This window comes from Syzygium oleosum, unplaced genomic scaffold (genome assembly GCF_021117445.2).
Source record: "Syzygium oleosum isolate NSW1041296 unplaced genomic scaffold, Sole_v2.1 Sole_v2.02, whole genome shotgun sequence".
Taxonomy (NCBI): Eukaryota; Viridiplantae; Streptophyta; class Magnoliopsida; order Myrtales; family Myrtaceae; genus Syzygium; species Syzygium oleosum.
In genome coordinates, this window is record NW_026607486.1 from 21,633,957 (window position 1) to 21,653,016 (window position 19,060).

Consider the following 19,060-nt stretch of genomic DNA (forward strand, 5'->3'; position numbering starts at 1 on the left):
GAATTTGAACACGTCATCACTCGAGTCGGTTTTAGTATTTGGCCAAAAAAGGAGCTGCTTTCGGTAGATCTGAGACTTATGTTCTGATGATTGTTCAAGGACTTGAATGTGAATCAAGTATTAGAACTTGCTCTAACGTCTGAGGTTGAATGTTCAGATTACTATGTTCTTAAAGTTCCATGTGTTGCGATGATTTTGACGCTCAGCTCAACATTCTCTTTCTTTATTGTGCGCTTTGAATTAAAGGTCCATATGTTCATTTCTTGGGTTTTCTATTTGTCTATATTTGCGGTAATGATCCGGTCCGACAAGGACGGGGAGTGGTTGCTGGAGCTAGATAGCTCGAACAAGGAGCGGCTCTTGGCTGCAATGGCAAAGGGGAACAAGGAGCGGCTCTTGGCTGCGATGGCAAAGGGGAACAAGGAGCGGCTCTTGGCTGCAATGGCAAAGGGGCAAAATTGAACTGTATTGCATATTGTACCTGGATATATATATCTGAAAACTGGAATTAACTCACGGAAGCGCCTTTTGATGTAATGGATTATCGATGGGTTTGTAAATCGCACGATCAAATGTAATTATTCATCTGTTGAATTGGAACTGCGGGGAGTTAAGTAAGCTTGACAATATTAGGTGTAGACATTGCAGTTTTAATAGGTTATGTCAATTTGGAAACTAAAAATTTCAGTTTAACTGTGTGTCCATTGTTTTTTGCTATTGTACTTTCAGCATAAGGCTGAAATGATCTTATTGAGAGGGCTTAATTAAAAAAAAAAACACTAATTTTACCTTGAATGATAATTCTGGTCCGAGCTGTTTTTTTCTCGTAAAAAATCATCAACTTTCATTTAAATCCCAAATTTGGCATGAACAATTTGAAAATTTCTCATCAAGGGGGCTGGATTTGTGACTCAAATAAAAGTTGATGCCTTTTATTGAAATAAAAAAAAAATTCGGGCCATAATTATCACTCAACGTAAAGTTAGTGTTTTTTTTTGGAATTAGCCGGTTTGAGAGTGGCATATACTTCTTCTTGATTAATGCTTTTGCATTTCTTTTAATACTGGTCTGACCGAAGTTAACAAGTTCAAACCAGGTGTTTCGTTAATCTCTTCAATGTGTCGGGAGCTTCACAAGAACAAACTTTTATTGACATACAGGGAAATGGCAAGTAGACCCCTAGCTAATGTTGCCAAACTAAAATGTTGCATAAATTCTCAAGACCTCCAGCAGAAACCCCGGTTGCTTGGCTGGGGATGCACTTGTGGCTCTTACATGTCTAATTTCACACAAAGTAGACTCATTATTTTTTTAAAAACGGGCACGCGAGCGAGAAAAGCCTATACGAACTTGCCTAGGAGAGATCGGAGCCGCGGGGGATCGACGCCGACGAGGGCGGTTCAAAGCTGGGAAGGAGCACAGATGCCGAGAGGTAAGCGGGCGTGAGGTTCCGTTCGTGAGGACCCGAAGTGGAGTTGTTTTTTCAAATGAGGTCTCCGAGTGCACCTTGCGACATGAAGAGGCAAACCGGTCTGAATTAAGGGCCCGAGCTCGCCGGCCGGCGGGTCGTGCGATTATTCCAGCCGCCGGAGAAGGGACATTTTCGTCCAAAAAATTTTGGGTTGATTTTCTGTCTCTCGTTTTCGTTCCTGTATTACGTTGATTCGGCCGGCCCTCTCTGGCAACGCAAGCAGAACGAACGAAGAAATTTCTTGAATCCTCTCTTCCGCCCTCCTCGATGGCGATCGCCATCATCCTCGTCTGGACCCTGATCGTCGCGCTCCCATCGTCCCTCGCTCTCCTCTTCGCCTCGCGCGTCGTCTCCCGCCGCGCGGCCAGGAGGAGGGCCGTCGGGTTCTTCCATCCGTACACCAACGACGGCGGGGGAGGGGAGAGGGTGCTGTGGTGCGCCGTCAGGGCCGTGCAGGAGGAGCGTCCCGATCTCGACTGCGCCGTCTACACTGGCGATCAGGACGCGTCTCCCGATAGCTTGACGGCCCGTGCGATCGATCGATTTGGAGTCAAGCTGCTTCGTCCTCCTAAGGTTCAAAATTTCTTTCCATTTTCGTTGCTGAACTTATTGTCTGAGCTGCTACTATTCCTATTTTGGTCTACTTTTGTCGCACGCCAATCGAAGTTTTAGTTAGTATTACGTGCTGTGAATCAGTGAGTGGAGGATCTCAATTGATGTTTTTGATTGAGGAGCTGTGCTCTTGGTTCTTGAAATGTCTTGCCAATGTAAGCATGTGAGGTCGGAGTTGAATGTCAGATATTGCATTCGCCTTTTTCCCTTATACAGCTTTGCTAGGTCTTGTCGAGGATCGTAGACCGTAGACATAATGACTTCCCTTCGGTCTTTGAATGAAAAAAGCTTATAGCTTTACTTGAGGAATACGTCCCTAACTTACCTCATAACAAGACTAGTTCATAAATGGCGTGAAATGCATGAGGAATTTTGCGTAGGACGTCATTTGTGCGAGAGACACATCTTAAGAGTTGATGCTAGCAAATTTTAACCTTTTTTGTCACGAGGGTGTGAAGGGATTCTCCTAGCAATTTTCGAAATTGGTAAGCTCTAACAGTACGCTCTTGTTACTTATGCCCAACTCCTCAGGTTGTCCATCTGTGCAAGAGGAAGTGGGTCGAAGAAACTACTTACCCACGCTTTACTATGATCGGCCAAAGTCTTGGTTCCATGTATCTTTCGTGGGAAGCGTTATGCAAGTATACTCCGTCGTTCTATTTTGACACCAGTGGATATGCTTTCACTTATCCTGTCGCACGGATTTTTGGATGCAAAGTTATGTGCTACACTCATTACCCTACTATCAGCACGGACATGATATCTCGTGTTCGCCAGCGGACTTCTATCTATAATAACAAAGCTTCAATAGCTCAGAGGTATTGGATCTAATCTGATGGATTTTTATTTATCTGTGTGTGCTCCTGTCTAGATGTTCTATAGAACGTCTTAAACAGGACGGTTCTCCCATTGTCCCTTCGTCCATAACTCCATATCACCACCTTGTCTCCCTCAATTATGTGCACCTGCTCATCTTATCACTGGCACCATTCCTTCTAAAGTCTGACAGTCATGTAGTGGTCTATTGTGAGGTTTTGGATATCTGAATATTGGTGTAATTCATGCATACAAACATATGTGTGGTTTTGTATATTCTCTGTTGTTTTCAATTCTGACGTAACTCTCTCCTTTTGGGCAGTGTTTGGCTATCCAGATGTAAAATCATATATTACACAATTTTTAGCTGGATATACGGGTTTGTTGGGTCTTGCACACATCTTGCAATGGTTAATTCATCATGGACAAGGTCGCATATTGAGAAGCTTTGGAGAATTCCTGATCGAACTAAGCGAGTTTATCCTCCATGCGATACATCAGGACTGCAGGTTTGTTGTGCTGTTGTTGTTCTTTACCATATCTCTGGGACTTCTCTCTCTCTCTCTCTCTCTCGCACGCACGGGTGAGACTAGCATGGACACATGTATGCACACATTAACCATACACCAACACATCGACAAAGACACGCCAATGGAAAATGAGTTCTAGGGGAAAGAAGTTAGGTTGGTCTTGCTACAAATGGACAAACTGCAATTGTCACAATATGGACATCCGGCTGTTGTGCTCCCCTGCTCCTTTTCTTTCCTGCTTTTATTCTCAGCATGTCGTGTCCTCCTCTTATTGAATTGGGAAATGATGTACCCATTTTATTCAGACCACTTTTGTAACTACTTACTTGACCAGTTGACAGTTTAACTTTGCATTTTAATTTGTATGGTAGTCTATGTGTATGCTCTTATCTCTAGCTAGTTAATTCTTGTTTTTGTGTGTTCTACTTATGATCTATGTACATTTTCTATTATCAATAATCCGCTTTGGTTTATCTGCTGTTAAGTTTTCACCTTTTCAATTTACGTAACATGTTGTAGTGGATATTTCATTCCCTAGAACATTTTTGTCGAAGCAGGCGCTTCCCTTGGAAAGACCAGTTACTGCGCCAACTTTCATTTCTGTTGCCCAGTTTCGTCCAGAGAAGGTGGGAACATTTATACCAACCTCATAATGACGAGGTAGCTATCATTTGAGTGGCTCACATGGGCCTTTGCTAATGTAGTGCATATGCCTTAAGCTTGATTGTCATATCTCAGGCACATGTTCTTCAACTTGAGGCATTCGAGCTTTCTATCAGAAAATTAGAAGCAGACATGCCAAGACCTAAGCTCCAATTTGTGGGGAGTTGTCGGAATAGATCAGACGAAGATAGGTTGGAAAGTTTGAAAATCAGAGCAGTTGAACTGAAAGTGGAAAGGGATGTGGAGTTCCATAAGAACGTAATGTACAGGTCTGTGCCACTAAGACCCCAATTACACCTAACTTTTTTCATTGCTTTATTCTGGAGAATAGATTGACTTTGTCATATGGTGAGTTGTGTTTTTAGACCACAAACAACATCTGTAGGATATAACCAATATTTTGGCGGTGTCTTTACATAATGATATCTTATGAGGACTGCTATGAGCTTCTGGCTTAAGAACTTTTCATGTGGAACGGAATGTTGGTTCAAGTTCGCAGTAAGAAGCTATGATGTAAGATAAATGAAAGAAATTTGATGGATTTGATGTAATCATTGGCTCTTAGCGATAAGTAAAGTGAAGATGAGAGAGGACGGAAGTGTAAGTGGGCTTACCGGCTGAAGCCCACTCTAGCACACTAGATGGGCCAACAGCTTATAGAGCCCTCTCTCACCAATCTCTTTTGTATTTGTGAACCCAAGTTGAAAATTACTTTCGTTCTTGTGTGAATCAGTTGTTTACCATGGCTGAATTTGGATGTGTGTGCTCAACATGGAAAAAGATAAAATTGAGAGGCATACCCTAGAACTTCCTGCATTAAGTGACATTAAGAGAAATGTCCACACAACAAACGATGAGATTCTCTTGATATAACTCAATTTCTCTGTGATGGTGAGGAATATATTTTCTGATACTTGACTGATAGGCATTTTGCTAAAAAGTAGGGCTAATAACTGGTAAAAAGTTAAACGCTAAGTTTGTTGTCATCTGAATATTTCTTCTTTTGGGTTCAATTCATCATGTCCTCCATGTATGTAATTATTGATTTTGCTCATGTCTTATATGACAGTTGATAAGTATGAACTATCCACTAGACTTTGGTTTTGACAGCTTTCTTACTTGGCAGGGACTTGGTTAAACTTTTAGCAGGTGCAACTGCAGGACTGCATTCTATGACTGATGAGCATTTTGGAATCAGTGTAGTAGAGTATATGGCTGCCGGAGCCATCCCGATCGGTATACTTTTCAATCACTTTAGAACTAGAAACGAATTCCCTGGCCTGTCTTCATGCACATTGAATGTTTGCATTTTGTCCAGCTCATAAGTCTGCTGGCCCAAAAATGGACATTGTTTTAGAAGAAGATGGACAGCAAACTGGATTTCTTGCCCAAAATGTTGAGGAATATGCTGATGCCATCCTGAAAATCCTAAGGATGTCAGAATCCGAGAGAGTCAATATGGCTGCAGCCGCTAGGAAGCGTGCGTCCAGATTTTCTGAGCAAAGATTTTATGAAGACTTTAAGGCTGCAATCCGGCCAGTAATGGGTACTTCATCATCTTAAAACATGTTATCTTGTAACCGTGAGCGAGATGCCTAGTTGTAGCTTTAGTTGCAAAGAATACCTCTCGCTCGTGCTTACACTACCTTGTGGATAGTCTTGATGTACACCTTGTACTCCGGCATTTCATATTCTGTGCGCAATCAGCATGATCATAATCTCCTGTTTTATTCTGACACGTCATCTTGATAATTTATGATTAGCAAATATAGATTGCAAATTATAAGAATCTTCACTTTTGATTTTCCCATCTCACTTACACGCAAAGGTCCAACTTTTATTCCTTCGTCTTCCTCCTTAAACCCTAGGTTTCCTTTCAATCTACCCCTCTAATCTTTTCCTATTCTTTGTTCCATTTGCTTTCATGGCATCTCAATACTCTCCCGAAATTACATTGCCAACTTTGACAACTCGTAATGGGATGAGAATTCTTCAAACTGTTATTTCCGTCTATTGAATATGGCCGATGAATACTCTGAAAAACTTATTCTTGGTCCCTACTTTCGTAATCATCAACAAATTCTAACCTCACTCAGGCCATGTTTTCCTAAAAAACGAGAAGAATTGCTTCTTATTTGGAAGACTTCTATTATGGATATTTGGGCTACAGAACCTTCTTGATTTCGAGGTTTTCCTTCTTTCGAAGCAATTGTCCATAGGTGGTATGCATGTCTGAAAGGTATTTATCAGTTCGTCTTGCTTGGAAAAGAGCCGGGATTGACACTGCTTTAGAGGTTAGTATGCTGTCATACGACCTAAATCTAGAGCTTCTTCTTGTTAGTTTTGGTCTCCTTCAACCAACTGTTTCTTCTTCCCCAAATGACAATTACTCTTTTGGACATTTATGCCATAGTTGGCTTTTCTCCCAATGGTACACCGGTAGAAAATCTCTCCTTTCGACAGATGCCCCCACTACCAAAAGTTCTTCACCAACAAATCAAACTTTAGGAGAAGTAGAAGAAACAACGGTGGGTGCCATTGCTCCTCTAATCAAGAAGAAGAAATCCAACCTTTCGACTCCATTTGCTTCAACTATTATGGATGTTGTCAAGTCTATGAACATTCCTGAACCTCAAGCAGATTGAACCAATCCTGTCGACAATCATGATAGTAGAGATGACTCACTCTTGCATCTTGACCTCCGTCCATCTTTACTTTCAGGCTTATCAATAGTCTCTGCCCCCTCTCCTTTGGCAGCTTAGGGCTTGCATGATAACCATTATGTTTCTCTATTTTTCTATTTTCTGTTATCGGGAACAGGTTTGGAACAAAAATCCCTTTGGTAACGCAATTTCATTTTCTATCTTTAGAACAAATTTCTACTCTAGAAATAGGTTTGGAAGAGAAATTATAATAATTTTTTTTACTTTTCTATTTCTAGCACAGAAATGAGAAATAAAAACTCTTCTCATCGCTTGCCCTCACTACTAGCCGGCTGCCCACCCGCTGCTCCACCATCACCCCGGCCGCCTCCTATCGTAGCTGCCTAACTGTTGTCATCTGCCACCACCTACCGGCCGTCGTTTGTCGCCGTCCTTCACTGCCGGCCACCTCCTGCCGCCGTCTCCCGCCACTCGCTGGCCATCTCCCACCGTTGACCGCCGTGTCTCGCCGCCCGCCTCCCACTGCTACCCAACATCGGCCGCCGCCTGTCGTTGTCCTCCGCTTTCGGTCGTCCTCTGCCGCCGGCTGTCTCCCATCATTGTACTCCGCCTCTGACCGTCCTCCGCCGCCACCGCCCAACACTAGCCACCCCCCGCTGCCCACCCGCTCGTTCGCTTGCCCACCCACTGGCCGCCTCTCGTCACCATCCTCCGCCGCTGGCCGGCCAATCGCCCGCCGGCCGCCTCACGTAGTCGTCGTCCGCTGCTGGTCACCTCCCGCTGCTACCCAACGCTGGCCACCTCCCACCGCCACTTGCCTCCCGTCATCGGCCGCCTCTCGCCGTCCGTTGCCTCCTGCCCGCCGACCGCTTGGGAGGGGGAAATTTTGTGTCATTATCAAACGAATTTCTATTTCAAAAACAGAAATTTTGTATCGTTATCAAATGCGTATTTTAGCTAAGAAACTCATCAATGTAATAGAAATAGAAAAATCTATTTCTGAAACATAATGGTTATCATTCGCGCCCTTAACTTCCAGATAAGATTACGTGGAGGTGGAGCCAAAGAAAAAATTAAATGGCGAATGATAGGTGTAAACCAGAAATACGATTTCATCTCCAAAGCGGTAAATATGTATTTCCATCTCATTTTTTGGATTAGAAGTCTCTCTTTTAATCTAGATTTTTGTTAGCAAATGAAAAAGACAGAGAAAATTGGCAAAAATAAACTAACTAAAATACTATTATAATTCGACAAAAAATACTAGTATAAAAAGAAGATACCAATAATTATTTTGAAATTGAAATTGGTAAAAGTTGATGAAAAAATCTAATGGAAAAAGAAACACGACTACGTATCAATTAAAAGGGAAAAAGGCTCCAATAACAAAAATTGGATAATCATTATATATTTTTAAATAATCAATCAATGCAAAAAACATGATCGATCAATAACAAATATTAAAGAAAATCACCTTAAATATCATTTAATCATTTCCTTTTCCTTTTGTAATTATTTATAATATTTTTGTTAATCAATCACTTTTTACCTTAGTTAACCCTTTAGGTATACACGATGAGTAATCAATTTTTATCTTTTGAATTTTTTGCTACTTTGTGCTTTTTATTTAGGTTGTGTTTATTCTTTTTCTTAAAATATCATTTAACTCTATTAAAGTGGCTATATTTGTATAATTTTACAACATTTGATTATTTATTGTTCTTATTTATATTCATTTCTTCTGTTATTAGCAATTTTAGTTGATTGAGTTTTCTCTCATTCTCTATATTTTTATTTTCTTTAGAATAATTAGAGTAAAAAGAGTTTTTCTTCAAAAAATAAGATGAAATATACTCTTACCCCTTAAAGTCATGTGCACACATGTAGCAGAAAAAATAAATGAGGATTGGCAGCCGTAACAAATTAATGTTTAAGAGGTGTTGTTTAATAGTTGAAAACACAGGTGGAAACATGCATTGCCAGCAAAGTTCATAGGGGTTTTGTGTAATTTTCCTTAAAAAAAAACTAGAATAATAAAAAAAGAGAGATCTCTCTGCTTGCGCGGGCACACAGGCACACAACCTCACACGCACAAAATAGGATCAAGCAATCCATTCAGAGTATGGAGTCTGTCCCCACCATTGTCTTCATCTCCGCCAAGGAAGATAGATGAATTGATTGCCAAAAAGTAGAGAAAAAAAAAAGGAAATACAACTACTCAGTACAACTACTTGGTTTAGCCACGTCATCGCCATATAGGACAAAGAAAATAATAAAAAAAATCCACGGCAACACTTTCTGTTAACCAAGTTGGACGGAATTAACGGAATGACTCAATTTCACTGATTTGACAAATTCTAGGACTTGATTGCATTTTTTATAAGTTTTAGAACACAATTGCATTTTCGTGATAAGTTTAAGGGTTCACTTACCCCATATTTCTACAAGTATCCCTACTTTTCTCCAATCCAATCCAACACATAACAATACACAGGCAAATTCACGTTTGTTGCTAAAATTATTTGAGGATTGGACATACTATATCGCTAGGCATGGCATCGAAACATTCTCTTGCCTCATTTTTAGCAATCGACAATCTTAAGAGACAATCTTAAATGTTTTCTGCCGGCCCGGTGTGTCAAGTTCTGATGGGTGGAGTAATCAAATTTGTTATTCTTTCAATGGATATATTTCCTATAAAATCACGAAAAAACACTTTCTCTTTTCATCTCAATGTGGGATACTGGATCAGTGATGGGACTGAGCAAGAATGGTATATACAATGCTTGTTGGTCAGTGAACTGACTCCCCTTCTAATGCATTTGGGGAATAAGCATTCTGCATTTGCGGTGTGTCTCGATGTTTCGCCGCCGCAATTAAGATTTTGAAAGCCTAGCCTTTGTAGCGAGCAGAAAAATCCTAAAATCTACCATCCTCGACGGGGTACGAGACTCTTTGTCGTGGCGGTGACGTGGTCCCAGGGACTTGTGGGAAGCCAAATAGATAACAATTCTTTTAAATGAATTATGGAAACTTAAATTCTCAAATTTCAGAAAAGAAAGTTAAGCTGGCCCGGGTTGCTTCTTGATTTTTTTAAGGTGAGCACGTCGACTCACTGGAGTAAAAACTCATAATATTGCCGTTAGATCTTGTCACAATCATCGTCAAAATCTTTGCCTCCTGAGGCACCATTTACGCATATCCATGTCATCATTTATACAGAATGTCTTTTGCGAAGAGTTGAAGTGAATTTTGGTATTTATCTAATTGAGTGAATATAATGGGTATATTAGATATGTGTAAACACTTTTTCTTTTTTGGTCTTAAAGATATTTTTATTTATCTCATAATAAGTGCTTTTAGGCATTAGGTAAGTTATCTAAAAAGTGAAAATGACGATTTCCAAAAAAAACCTTGAAAATGGAAGAATCGCACGTTTTAATAAAGCCACTTACTTCACGCGGGTAAATTTTAAATTTCTAACGCAATTTAACGAGGCTCAACAAGTGCCCTACGAAACACTTTTTTTAACATTTTCTATGTGTGAATTTGATGATTAACTTTATATATTAGATAATTAAGTGGATGGTTACTTGATGAAAAGAATGGGAAGTTAGTTTTAACTTTTTTATATATTCTAAATATAAGGAAACTAATGATGAACTCGCACCATGCGAGCTCTCGAGCACACTCGACGGGCATGCGTGCTGCTTTTATGCTCTTTTTGTACAGTAGAAAATTGTGGATCGTTAACAATTAGCATCCGGTGACCGACGGTAACTATCCTAATGGACCGGAGATAATTACCAATCAATTCCAAACTTATCATATGATTGCTAATTCAATTCTAAACTTTTTAATTTGTCAATATAATCCTAAAACTTTGCGCAAACTTCCAATATAATCCTTTCGCGGCTAGTTATTGCCAGAGATTGCTAGCGTGGTGGCCGATTATCGCCAACCGTTTTACGCAGCATGCTGACTTGGGTAGTTTTACTCGATCCGACATCATACGTGAATCACCACACCAGCGTTTTCCAGCATTAATTAGTCGGGTGGACTGTATTTAAATTTCGCGCAAAAGTTTACAATTGTATTGGCGGAATTAGAGAGATTAGGACTGAATTGGCATTCGAACATTGAGTTATGATTGAATAGGTGATTTTTCCAACAAAAAAGTTAGTTATCTTCTTTTGTATTGAATGTATGACAAAGAATAATTGGAGAAAAAAAAATTGGGTGGTCATTATCATTTGAAGGAATTGAAAGTGATACAAAATGGCGTTTTGATTTATATATATGTGTGTATATAGAATAGACGATATAAATATTAAAATGTTCAAAGTCAAATAAGTACCTTTTTTCCATTATAGTATCAGATTTTTCATTACACTCCTCTTCTTCGTCTCTCGAGCTCATATTTTAAAAATATTTCATAATTTCTCATTAAAAACATTTTTCATCTTTTAGCTAAATTCGTAAATCTATTTAACACATGACTAAAAAAAGAACTTTTTTGCCTCACTTCTCGGGAATTCCATAATTACCCCCGCTTACCGAAAAGCAAAGCTAATAGATGAAGGTCAGGAATACATTTTGACTTTTCATCCTCTTCATGAAGAGCTCCGTTTATTTCTCGAAAAATGAATGAGTTGAAAAAAAATATTTTTCTGAAACTAATCGCTTGCAATGCTTAAAAAAATATTAACATATAACTTAAAAACATTTGGGTCTCACTTTTTAGGAATTATATAATTACCCCACATAAGATTATAAATGTAATTTGACTTTTACACTAACGTCTTTGGAAAATGTTTTTCGGCAAGTCAACAATATTTTCCGGTGTTCGGTCGAAACCTGAAAATGAACTGGAAAATATTTTCCGCCGTTCAATATCCGATTTGATTTTCTAGAAAAAAATTACAGATAAAGAAGGTTAAAAAAATAAAAATAAATAAATAAGATAATTAAAAATTAGAATTTTAAAAAATAAAAATAATTAATATGAATGGTGAAAGAAGGAGGAGGGAAAATTTTTTCCTCTTTCAAGAGGAAAACATTTTCCTCACTTTTGAAGGTGTTTTGTCCATTGAGGGAAAATGTTGTCCACAACTAATTTATTTCCCGTGAAACGAACGGAGCGTTTTCACGGAAGACAGACTTTTTGAAAAGAGAAACATTTTTCCCCTCCTCCTTTCATCATTCATTATAATTATAATTATTTTCTTTTTTTAAAATTCTAATATTTTTATTATTATTTTTTTTTTATTTTTCTTTCTCTTTTCTATCTTCTTCTCCGGTTGGTCGCCGGCCTCAAGGTGGCCGGCGACTGGCTGAGGATGAAAAAGAAGGAAGAAAAAAGAAAACGAAAAAAAAGAAAAAAATATTTTAAATTTTTTTTTCTTAAAAGTATTGCAATGAGGAAAGTCTTTTCCATACCGAACAATGGAAAACATTTTCAAAGAATTTTTCAGATTTCAGCCGAAAACTGAAAAATTGTGTCATTTTCTAGGAAAATGACTTTCTGGAAAACATTTTTCAGAAACGTAACATTTTCCGCGAAATGAACGGAGCCTAATGGTACGTTTGTTTCACGGAAAATGTACTGTTTTTGGAAAATATTTTCCAAGAAATCATTTTCCAGGAAAACGAGTTCATTTTTCGGTATTTGGCTAAAACCTAAAAAAGACTTGGAAAGTATTTTCAGTTGTTTGGTGAGGAAAATTTGATGGTAAAAATTATCAAAAAATTTTGTATTTTTTAAATTATTTCAATTTATTTTTTATTTTTAATTTACTTTTATTAAGAAAAGAAAATACATGAATGTTTTCCTTCTTAGAAAGAAAAGAAAAAGAAAAGAAAAGAAAAAAAAATTCACAAATTCAAAATGAGCAATTCCGGAAAGTGTTTTCACCTTCTTAAATAAGGAAATTCACTTTCCTCAAATTAAACATGGTATTTGTATTGACCGGAAAGTATTTTCCGTTGATCAAATCATTTTCAGAGAACCAAACGGATGAAAGTCCATAAAACACTTTATGGAAAAACACTTACACCAAAACAAACATCCTAATTTTTGCTTTGTTCTTCATTCTCCTTATCGCTATTCCTAGCAATGTCCTTCAGGTCAAAAAATCAGTATTATATGTAATGTATGGATGCATAAATAATGAATTGGTGGAATGGAAGTACAATAATAATTTCGCTGAGTTTATAAGTCATTTCGTTCTCTGTTTACAAATCACTGCAGTAACTCGTATGGTCAGTGCTAGTAGATCCATGAGATGTTTTTTAAAAGGAACCAACAATAGTCAACTTGTTCAATTTTCTGTTGGCTCAGAGGATTCAAATGACACTGGTGATGGTGGTGGAATCCCTGTATTCACTTTCTGGTCAATCTCTTCATTTGGTATGTCCAAACTTTGCGTCAATGTATTCCATAGGCTCTGCAAGAAGCTATTGTGCCTTGGACTGGATTATTCGAGATTCTAAATTTTGCTTTGTGTTGTAAACCTGCACATAGTGTTTTTAGTTTATCCAAAACTTATCCGGTGTCACTCGCCATAAAGAGCTAGTTTCATGGTTGATGTGCAGGATGGTCTATACTTGAATGGAATCAGGCATTAAGCAGTTCATTTCCATGAGAATAATGCTTACATGACAAGGAGCTTCAAGGAATAGCAAAATATAAGACTTATTTTAGGTACTGAAAAGATTTGTTCGAGGTAGATGCTTATGTAGAATTTCTGTGGAGCATTGTGCTTCACTCCTTTTTTTGTTAGGTTTTCAGACATCGAATTCGCCATTTGAAGTACAGGATTCATTTCTTTGTAGCATTCATTTCTTAAGGTTCAACTAAAGGAAAAATGAGTTCCGGCTGTTGGCTATCTCATGTATTCCTTCTCTCCACCTTTGTCTAGGCTTCAACCGGTTGTGTAAGGCAAATCTTACACAGGATTTTGAAGTTCTACCAAAAAATAAATACAAAATAATTATCGAGAATTTCCAATTAAATACCTTTGCCGTGAGAGGACAATGGACGTTTTCCTTTATGTATTGGTGAAAAAGCTGTCTGATTTTCGTCATAACCAACCAAGAAAGACTATCTGATCGACCGAAAACAAAATGTTTCCATTCTGGCAACATTTAAGTGAATGACATGTGATGATCATGATGCTAAATGATTTCAGGGAATCCGGCCCAAGCCCAAGAGCTTGTGGAGATGTTTGAATTGGAGTTAAGTTTGAAGGGGAGCTATGCAGTACTTTTGGATTCCCAAAGTCTTTACGAGGAGAGTTCGGTCAGACCAATATTAAAAGAAATGCAGAAGCATTAATTAAGAAGCATATGCCACTCTCAATAAGATCATTTCATCCTTTATTTTGGAGCAAAATTACTGAAAACAAAAGGACACACAATTGAATTATTTATTTTTTTTGGACACCTCAAAAAATTTAAATTTCACTCAAAGTGGCCGACAACAAGTATTCAAAACCATTCTGTGAAGTTTTGAAATTTTTTATATTTTGATTATTTTGAGAACCTCAAAAAATTTAAATTTCACTCAAAGTGAATGGCCACAGGTATTATAAGCCATTTTGTGAAGTTTTGAAATTATTTATTTATTTATTTTTAAAAAAATTCAACAAATTTCCTATTTTCCTGAAATCTGACTGTTTTTTATTTTTTGGAAATTTTCAATTTTTATAGATTTTTTTGAAATTTTTAGGAATTTTTCGGATTTTCTAATTTTTTTATTCAATTTCTAAAAAAAAAGGACTTATGTTCCAGGAAATAGAAATTTGTGTTGTTATCAAACGGGTTTATATTTCAGGAAATAGAAATTTTATGCTATTATCAAACGGGTTTCTATTCCAGAAATAGAAATTTTTGGTTGTTATCAAACGGGTTTCTTTTATCAGAAACTTGTCCTGGAAACAGAAATAGAAAAAATCTATTTCTGTTTCAGGAATTGTTTCTGGAACATAATGGTTATCATTCGCGCCACAACTATTGAGAATTCTTATATTTTTTTCGTAGCTGGTCCTGGAAGTACTTTCTTAGAAGATTTTTATTGTTTTTTCCCGACACCACAATAATTTTTTAAATTGCGGATAAAGTTTTTCTAGATCAAGAAACTTTCTGACAGTTATCAAAGTCGCTATATTTTACTTTTATATATGATATGAATTTAGAGTTTCGATTTTTTGTTGTTCGAAAATGGTAGATTGAGATGAAACATGACCCAACTCGACGGGTAATTCATATTGAAATGCGCATTTTGATCTTATATAAATGAAGATATTCATGACTCCGTAATTCACTATGGTATGTCTTCTTTTTTAATTTTTAATTTAATATTGTCGAAAACACCTCTCTCCAAAGCCCTAAAATCAACTTCGCTCTTGTATCTCCGACTTGTCTCCCACTCCCTCTCCCTCTCCTTCCCTGACTCTCCTGACCTCTCCCTCCATGGACGAAGCCCTCGCTGGCGACTGCAACCTTAAGAAGGTGTTCCGTACAGAAGTGCACAACTCGATCAAGGGCCACGAGTTCTACATTGCCTCGCCTAAGAGTTACCGGGGTGTCGACGGGATCTACAAATACAGCCCGCCTAGCAGAGCCATTGAGTCGAATGTCTTGGGGTTCTGAAATGAGGTTAGTCATGGAATTGAGTCGAATTGGCGTGGATAGTATCGGATGCTTTATAGCCAGTAACATTTAATATGTTTTTCCTTTTTGTCTTTGCTGAACAAGGGCCATGGATAGATAGGGTTTGTTTGCTGTGTGTTAATTTTTTTTTATCTTTCTATTGTTAGCATTTTGTTATAGAGGAGGGCATGTCGGTGGTTTCCCGCCCTTATAGACCTCCGAAGATTCTCCTTAAAGGGCATTTGGACAAATGTACTGTTCCTGTGATGATGGATGAGGAAACTAGGAATTGCTATCGAGTTGAGCATGTGCTCAATGGTTTTTTAAATGAGATGATCCACCAAAAGGATTCGATCATTAGTCCAAAGAAGGCTAAGGAAGTCGGGCGAGTACTCGCGATTTAGCCTTCTCTCTCTGATGAGGAATTGGGTGCCAAGATAAAAGAATATCATATCACAAGAGCTCCAGACACCGAAAATCAGCTCTCTGGTCCCTATCCGTTCAAGGTAGGGTTGTCAAAAAAGCCCAGCCCGACCCATACCGGATAGGCCCGACCTGACCTGGCCCGGAAATATAGGGCTTCTTCGGGGCGGTCCTCCTTTGGGTCGGGTAAGAGCTTTAAATCTCATATATATTATCCTTATTTCGGGCTGGGCCGGTTCGGATCAGACTTTTTTGACAGCCGGCACGTGACTTAAAAAACCCTAGAATGTATCGTTTCTTCCGTCTGATTCGTCTTCAAGCTCGCGCTCACCCCTTCCGTCCATTGCTCTTCGCCAATCCCTCCGCCTCCGCTGCTGCTGCGAGGCTCAACTCCGACAACGAGCCCGTCCCCGACGACCCTGTTCGTCGGCTCGTCAGCGGGCTGAGGGGCTCAGAAGCAGAGGGATTCGTCACTTCTCCCCACTTTGGGGCCGTCGTTTCCAAGTTGAGCCGGTTTCATGTCGACCAAGTGGTGGGTGCTTTGAACGTCGAGAGCCCCGCTTTGGCAGTTGCTTTTCTTCGATGTCTTGAGGAATGAGTATGGGTTTCGGCATTCGAGGTTCTCTTGGTTGCTGGTCTTGCATGGGAGCTGGGGCGATTGCGTTGGGTTCTCCAGCAAATGCTGGAGGAGGAAGGTAAATTTTGAGTAACCAGGACTTTCTCATGTTATAATAATCTCTGTTTGGGTTCTGCTGAGGCGGGGAGTGGGGCTGGTTTGCCTTAAACTAGGGTGTCAAAAGAATCCGCTCAAACACAACCCGATCCGATTTGACTTGAACAAGAATTTTTTGTATTGGATCGGATTGGGCCTTAATTTATTTGGATAACAGTAAAAATAAGGCCTCAACTAGTTTTGCACCTACCCGAGCCCGCCTGAAACAAGTCCATCCGAAACAAACAAGAACCATTTGTTCTTCTTGCGCCAAGCCCACCCGAAACCCTATCTTCTTATAGAAACTCAAACCAAGACTCCATTTTCAGACGCGAACGAGCAGCAACGTCTTCTCATTCTTCTTCTTCAGCGTGCTTGTATCGACGGCGATCGTCGGCGCTCACCCGTGACTCGAGCTTCGTCCTCTCCCTAAGGTTGCGCTATCCAGACTACCCGCGGAATCGCGGGGCCTTTGAGAGTATTTTTACCGGAATCACCGTCGGCTCCAACTAAAATCGAGTTCACCGGTTGCCTTTCATCATGGATGATTCTAGTTATTGAGGAGCACCGAACTTGCGGAGAGCCCTAATCCGCATACCCGCAACGACCCTTTAACTATAGAGCTACGAAATGGGCGAGGCGAGGCGACCCAGTACCGCAAAAGCGCCCAGGTAGCGCAGACCTGGGCTTGGGAGGTCCTCTTCGAAGCTTTGCTCGTTTCGAGGTATCCGGGAAGCTGAAAGCTCGGTGCCGAACCGTAAGCGAGGGGAACGCAGGCGATCGAGAAGGAAAACGTAGGAGGAGCGATGCGGTTCAGATCTGAAGAGATCTGAGGAAAATCACCGTCGGCTCCGAAGCTGATTCGCGGGCGTGACCAACCCAGAGAGGCCCAGGACCGGCTTTTCTTCAATCGGTGAGTGCTTAGTTGTTTTCCCTCGGTCAAGTTTTTGACCAGTTTCGCTTAAGCAGTTGTCTTCGTGTTCATCTCGGCTTTGTATACTCTTCAACGGTACCGTTTCGTGTGTGAGGGCTTTTGTTGTTCTGCCCTGTTTTCTTGATCTTCGGTGATGGTTCTTGTGTCCGCTTGGTGGGGTTTTTGTGGTTGAGTGATTGCGAGTTGGATTGTGAATTTTTTTGTTTCGAGGACAATGGTTCGTCTGTGTCTTGCTTGTTATATGGGTGGCCAATGGTTTTCATTTATTTTAATTGTTCTTCTGTTTTGGAGCTGGATTTTATGTTAACTTGCTCTGATTTAGGCGAAGTGAGGTATATGGAATCTGTATTACCTTGTGTTTCAAAGGTTGGTAACAGGGATGAATTCAAATATTTTTTTGGGGAAAGAATTACCTTCAGAATTTGCATTGCAGCTTGAATTTCGGATTCTACATCATGTATCTTCCCACTTCTTTGAATCGGCTAAGCAGGAACATATGGCTTATGTCGTCTGTTCTTCTATTAAGAATCGGAGGAAAAGTTTAATTTCTGATGCAAAAGTACCACATTTTGGAACAAATTTAGCAGTACGGTTGTGCATGAAATGTTAGGCGCAATTCTTTCAAGAAGATAGCAAACCTCTAAACATGAACCCGACCCAAATCTGACCCGACCCAACCCGATTGTACGACTATGTCATGTTCGGGTCTTGTTTCGGGTCGGGCCAAGCACACATATTCATTGTTTTCGGGTCGGGTCGGGTATCATGAAAACCCGACCCGACCCAACCCATTGACACCCCTACAAACCTCGAAACTTTGATCCGTCTTGGCCCTTCCTGCCTCGCATAAGAGTTACTGGGCGCGGCATCACCATCGAGTCGAAAGTCTTGGGCGTTCTGGCGTGAGGTTAGTCATGGAATTGAGTCAAGTTGGCGTGGATGGTATCAGATGCTTTATAGCCAGTAATATTTAACATGTTTTTCCTTTTTGTCTTTATTAACCTTGCTGAACAAGGGCCATGGATAGATAGGGTTTGTTTGCTGTGTGTTAATTTTTTTCTTTCTATTGATAGCATTTTGTTCTAGAGGAGGGCATGTCGGTGTCTGTCTTGCCTTATCCCCCTCCGAAGATTCTCTTTAAAGGGGCGGGGCATCTAGACGAATGGATTGTAGTTATGATGATGGATGAGGAAACTGGGACATGCTATCGAGCTGACCATCTGCGCAATGGTTTTTTAAATGAGATGATCCACCAAAAGGACGATCATTAGTCCAGAGAAGGCTAAGGAAGTGGAGCGAGTACTCGTGACGTTGTCTTCTCTCTATGATGAGGAATGGTTGCCATGATAAAAGAAAATGGTATCACAAGAGCTCCAGATATCGGAAATCAGCTCTCTCGGAACGTAATCATTTTAATATCTGCAATGGTCGGAAGATTATTTTGAGGATAAATCTACACTTGTGAAAAGCATCAGAATCCATCGTAGATTAAAATATGAGGGCCCGATGAAAATAATGACAATATCTCTAATGCAGCATTGGAGAGCACGTATCCCTTAAGGTGATCCGACAAATAGATGTATT

At 39.6% G+C, this 19,060-nt stretch overlaps 1 protein-coding gene across 1 annotated transcript; it reads left to right on the plus strand.

The window, feature by feature from the left end:
- The first annotated feature begins 1,302 nt into the window (after positions 1-1,302).
- On the plus strand, positions 1,303-5,881 carry LOC115673283 (GDP-Man:Man(3)GlcNAc(2)-PP-Dol alpha-1,2-mannosyltransferase). Its single transcript, XM_030595400.2, has 7 exons — positions 1,303-2,044; positions 2,615-2,901; positions 3,222-3,408; positions 3,987-4,055; positions 4,168-4,361; positions 5,219-5,328; positions 5,411-5,881. Exons 1-7 carry the CDS (start codon positions 1,739-1,741, stop codon positions 5,653-5,655), a joined length of 1,398 nt encoding a protein of 465 aa, XP_030451260.1. The 5' UTR covers positions 1,303-1,738; the 3' UTR covers positions 5,656-5,881.
- Positions 5,882-19,060: the final 13,179 nt, after the last annotated feature.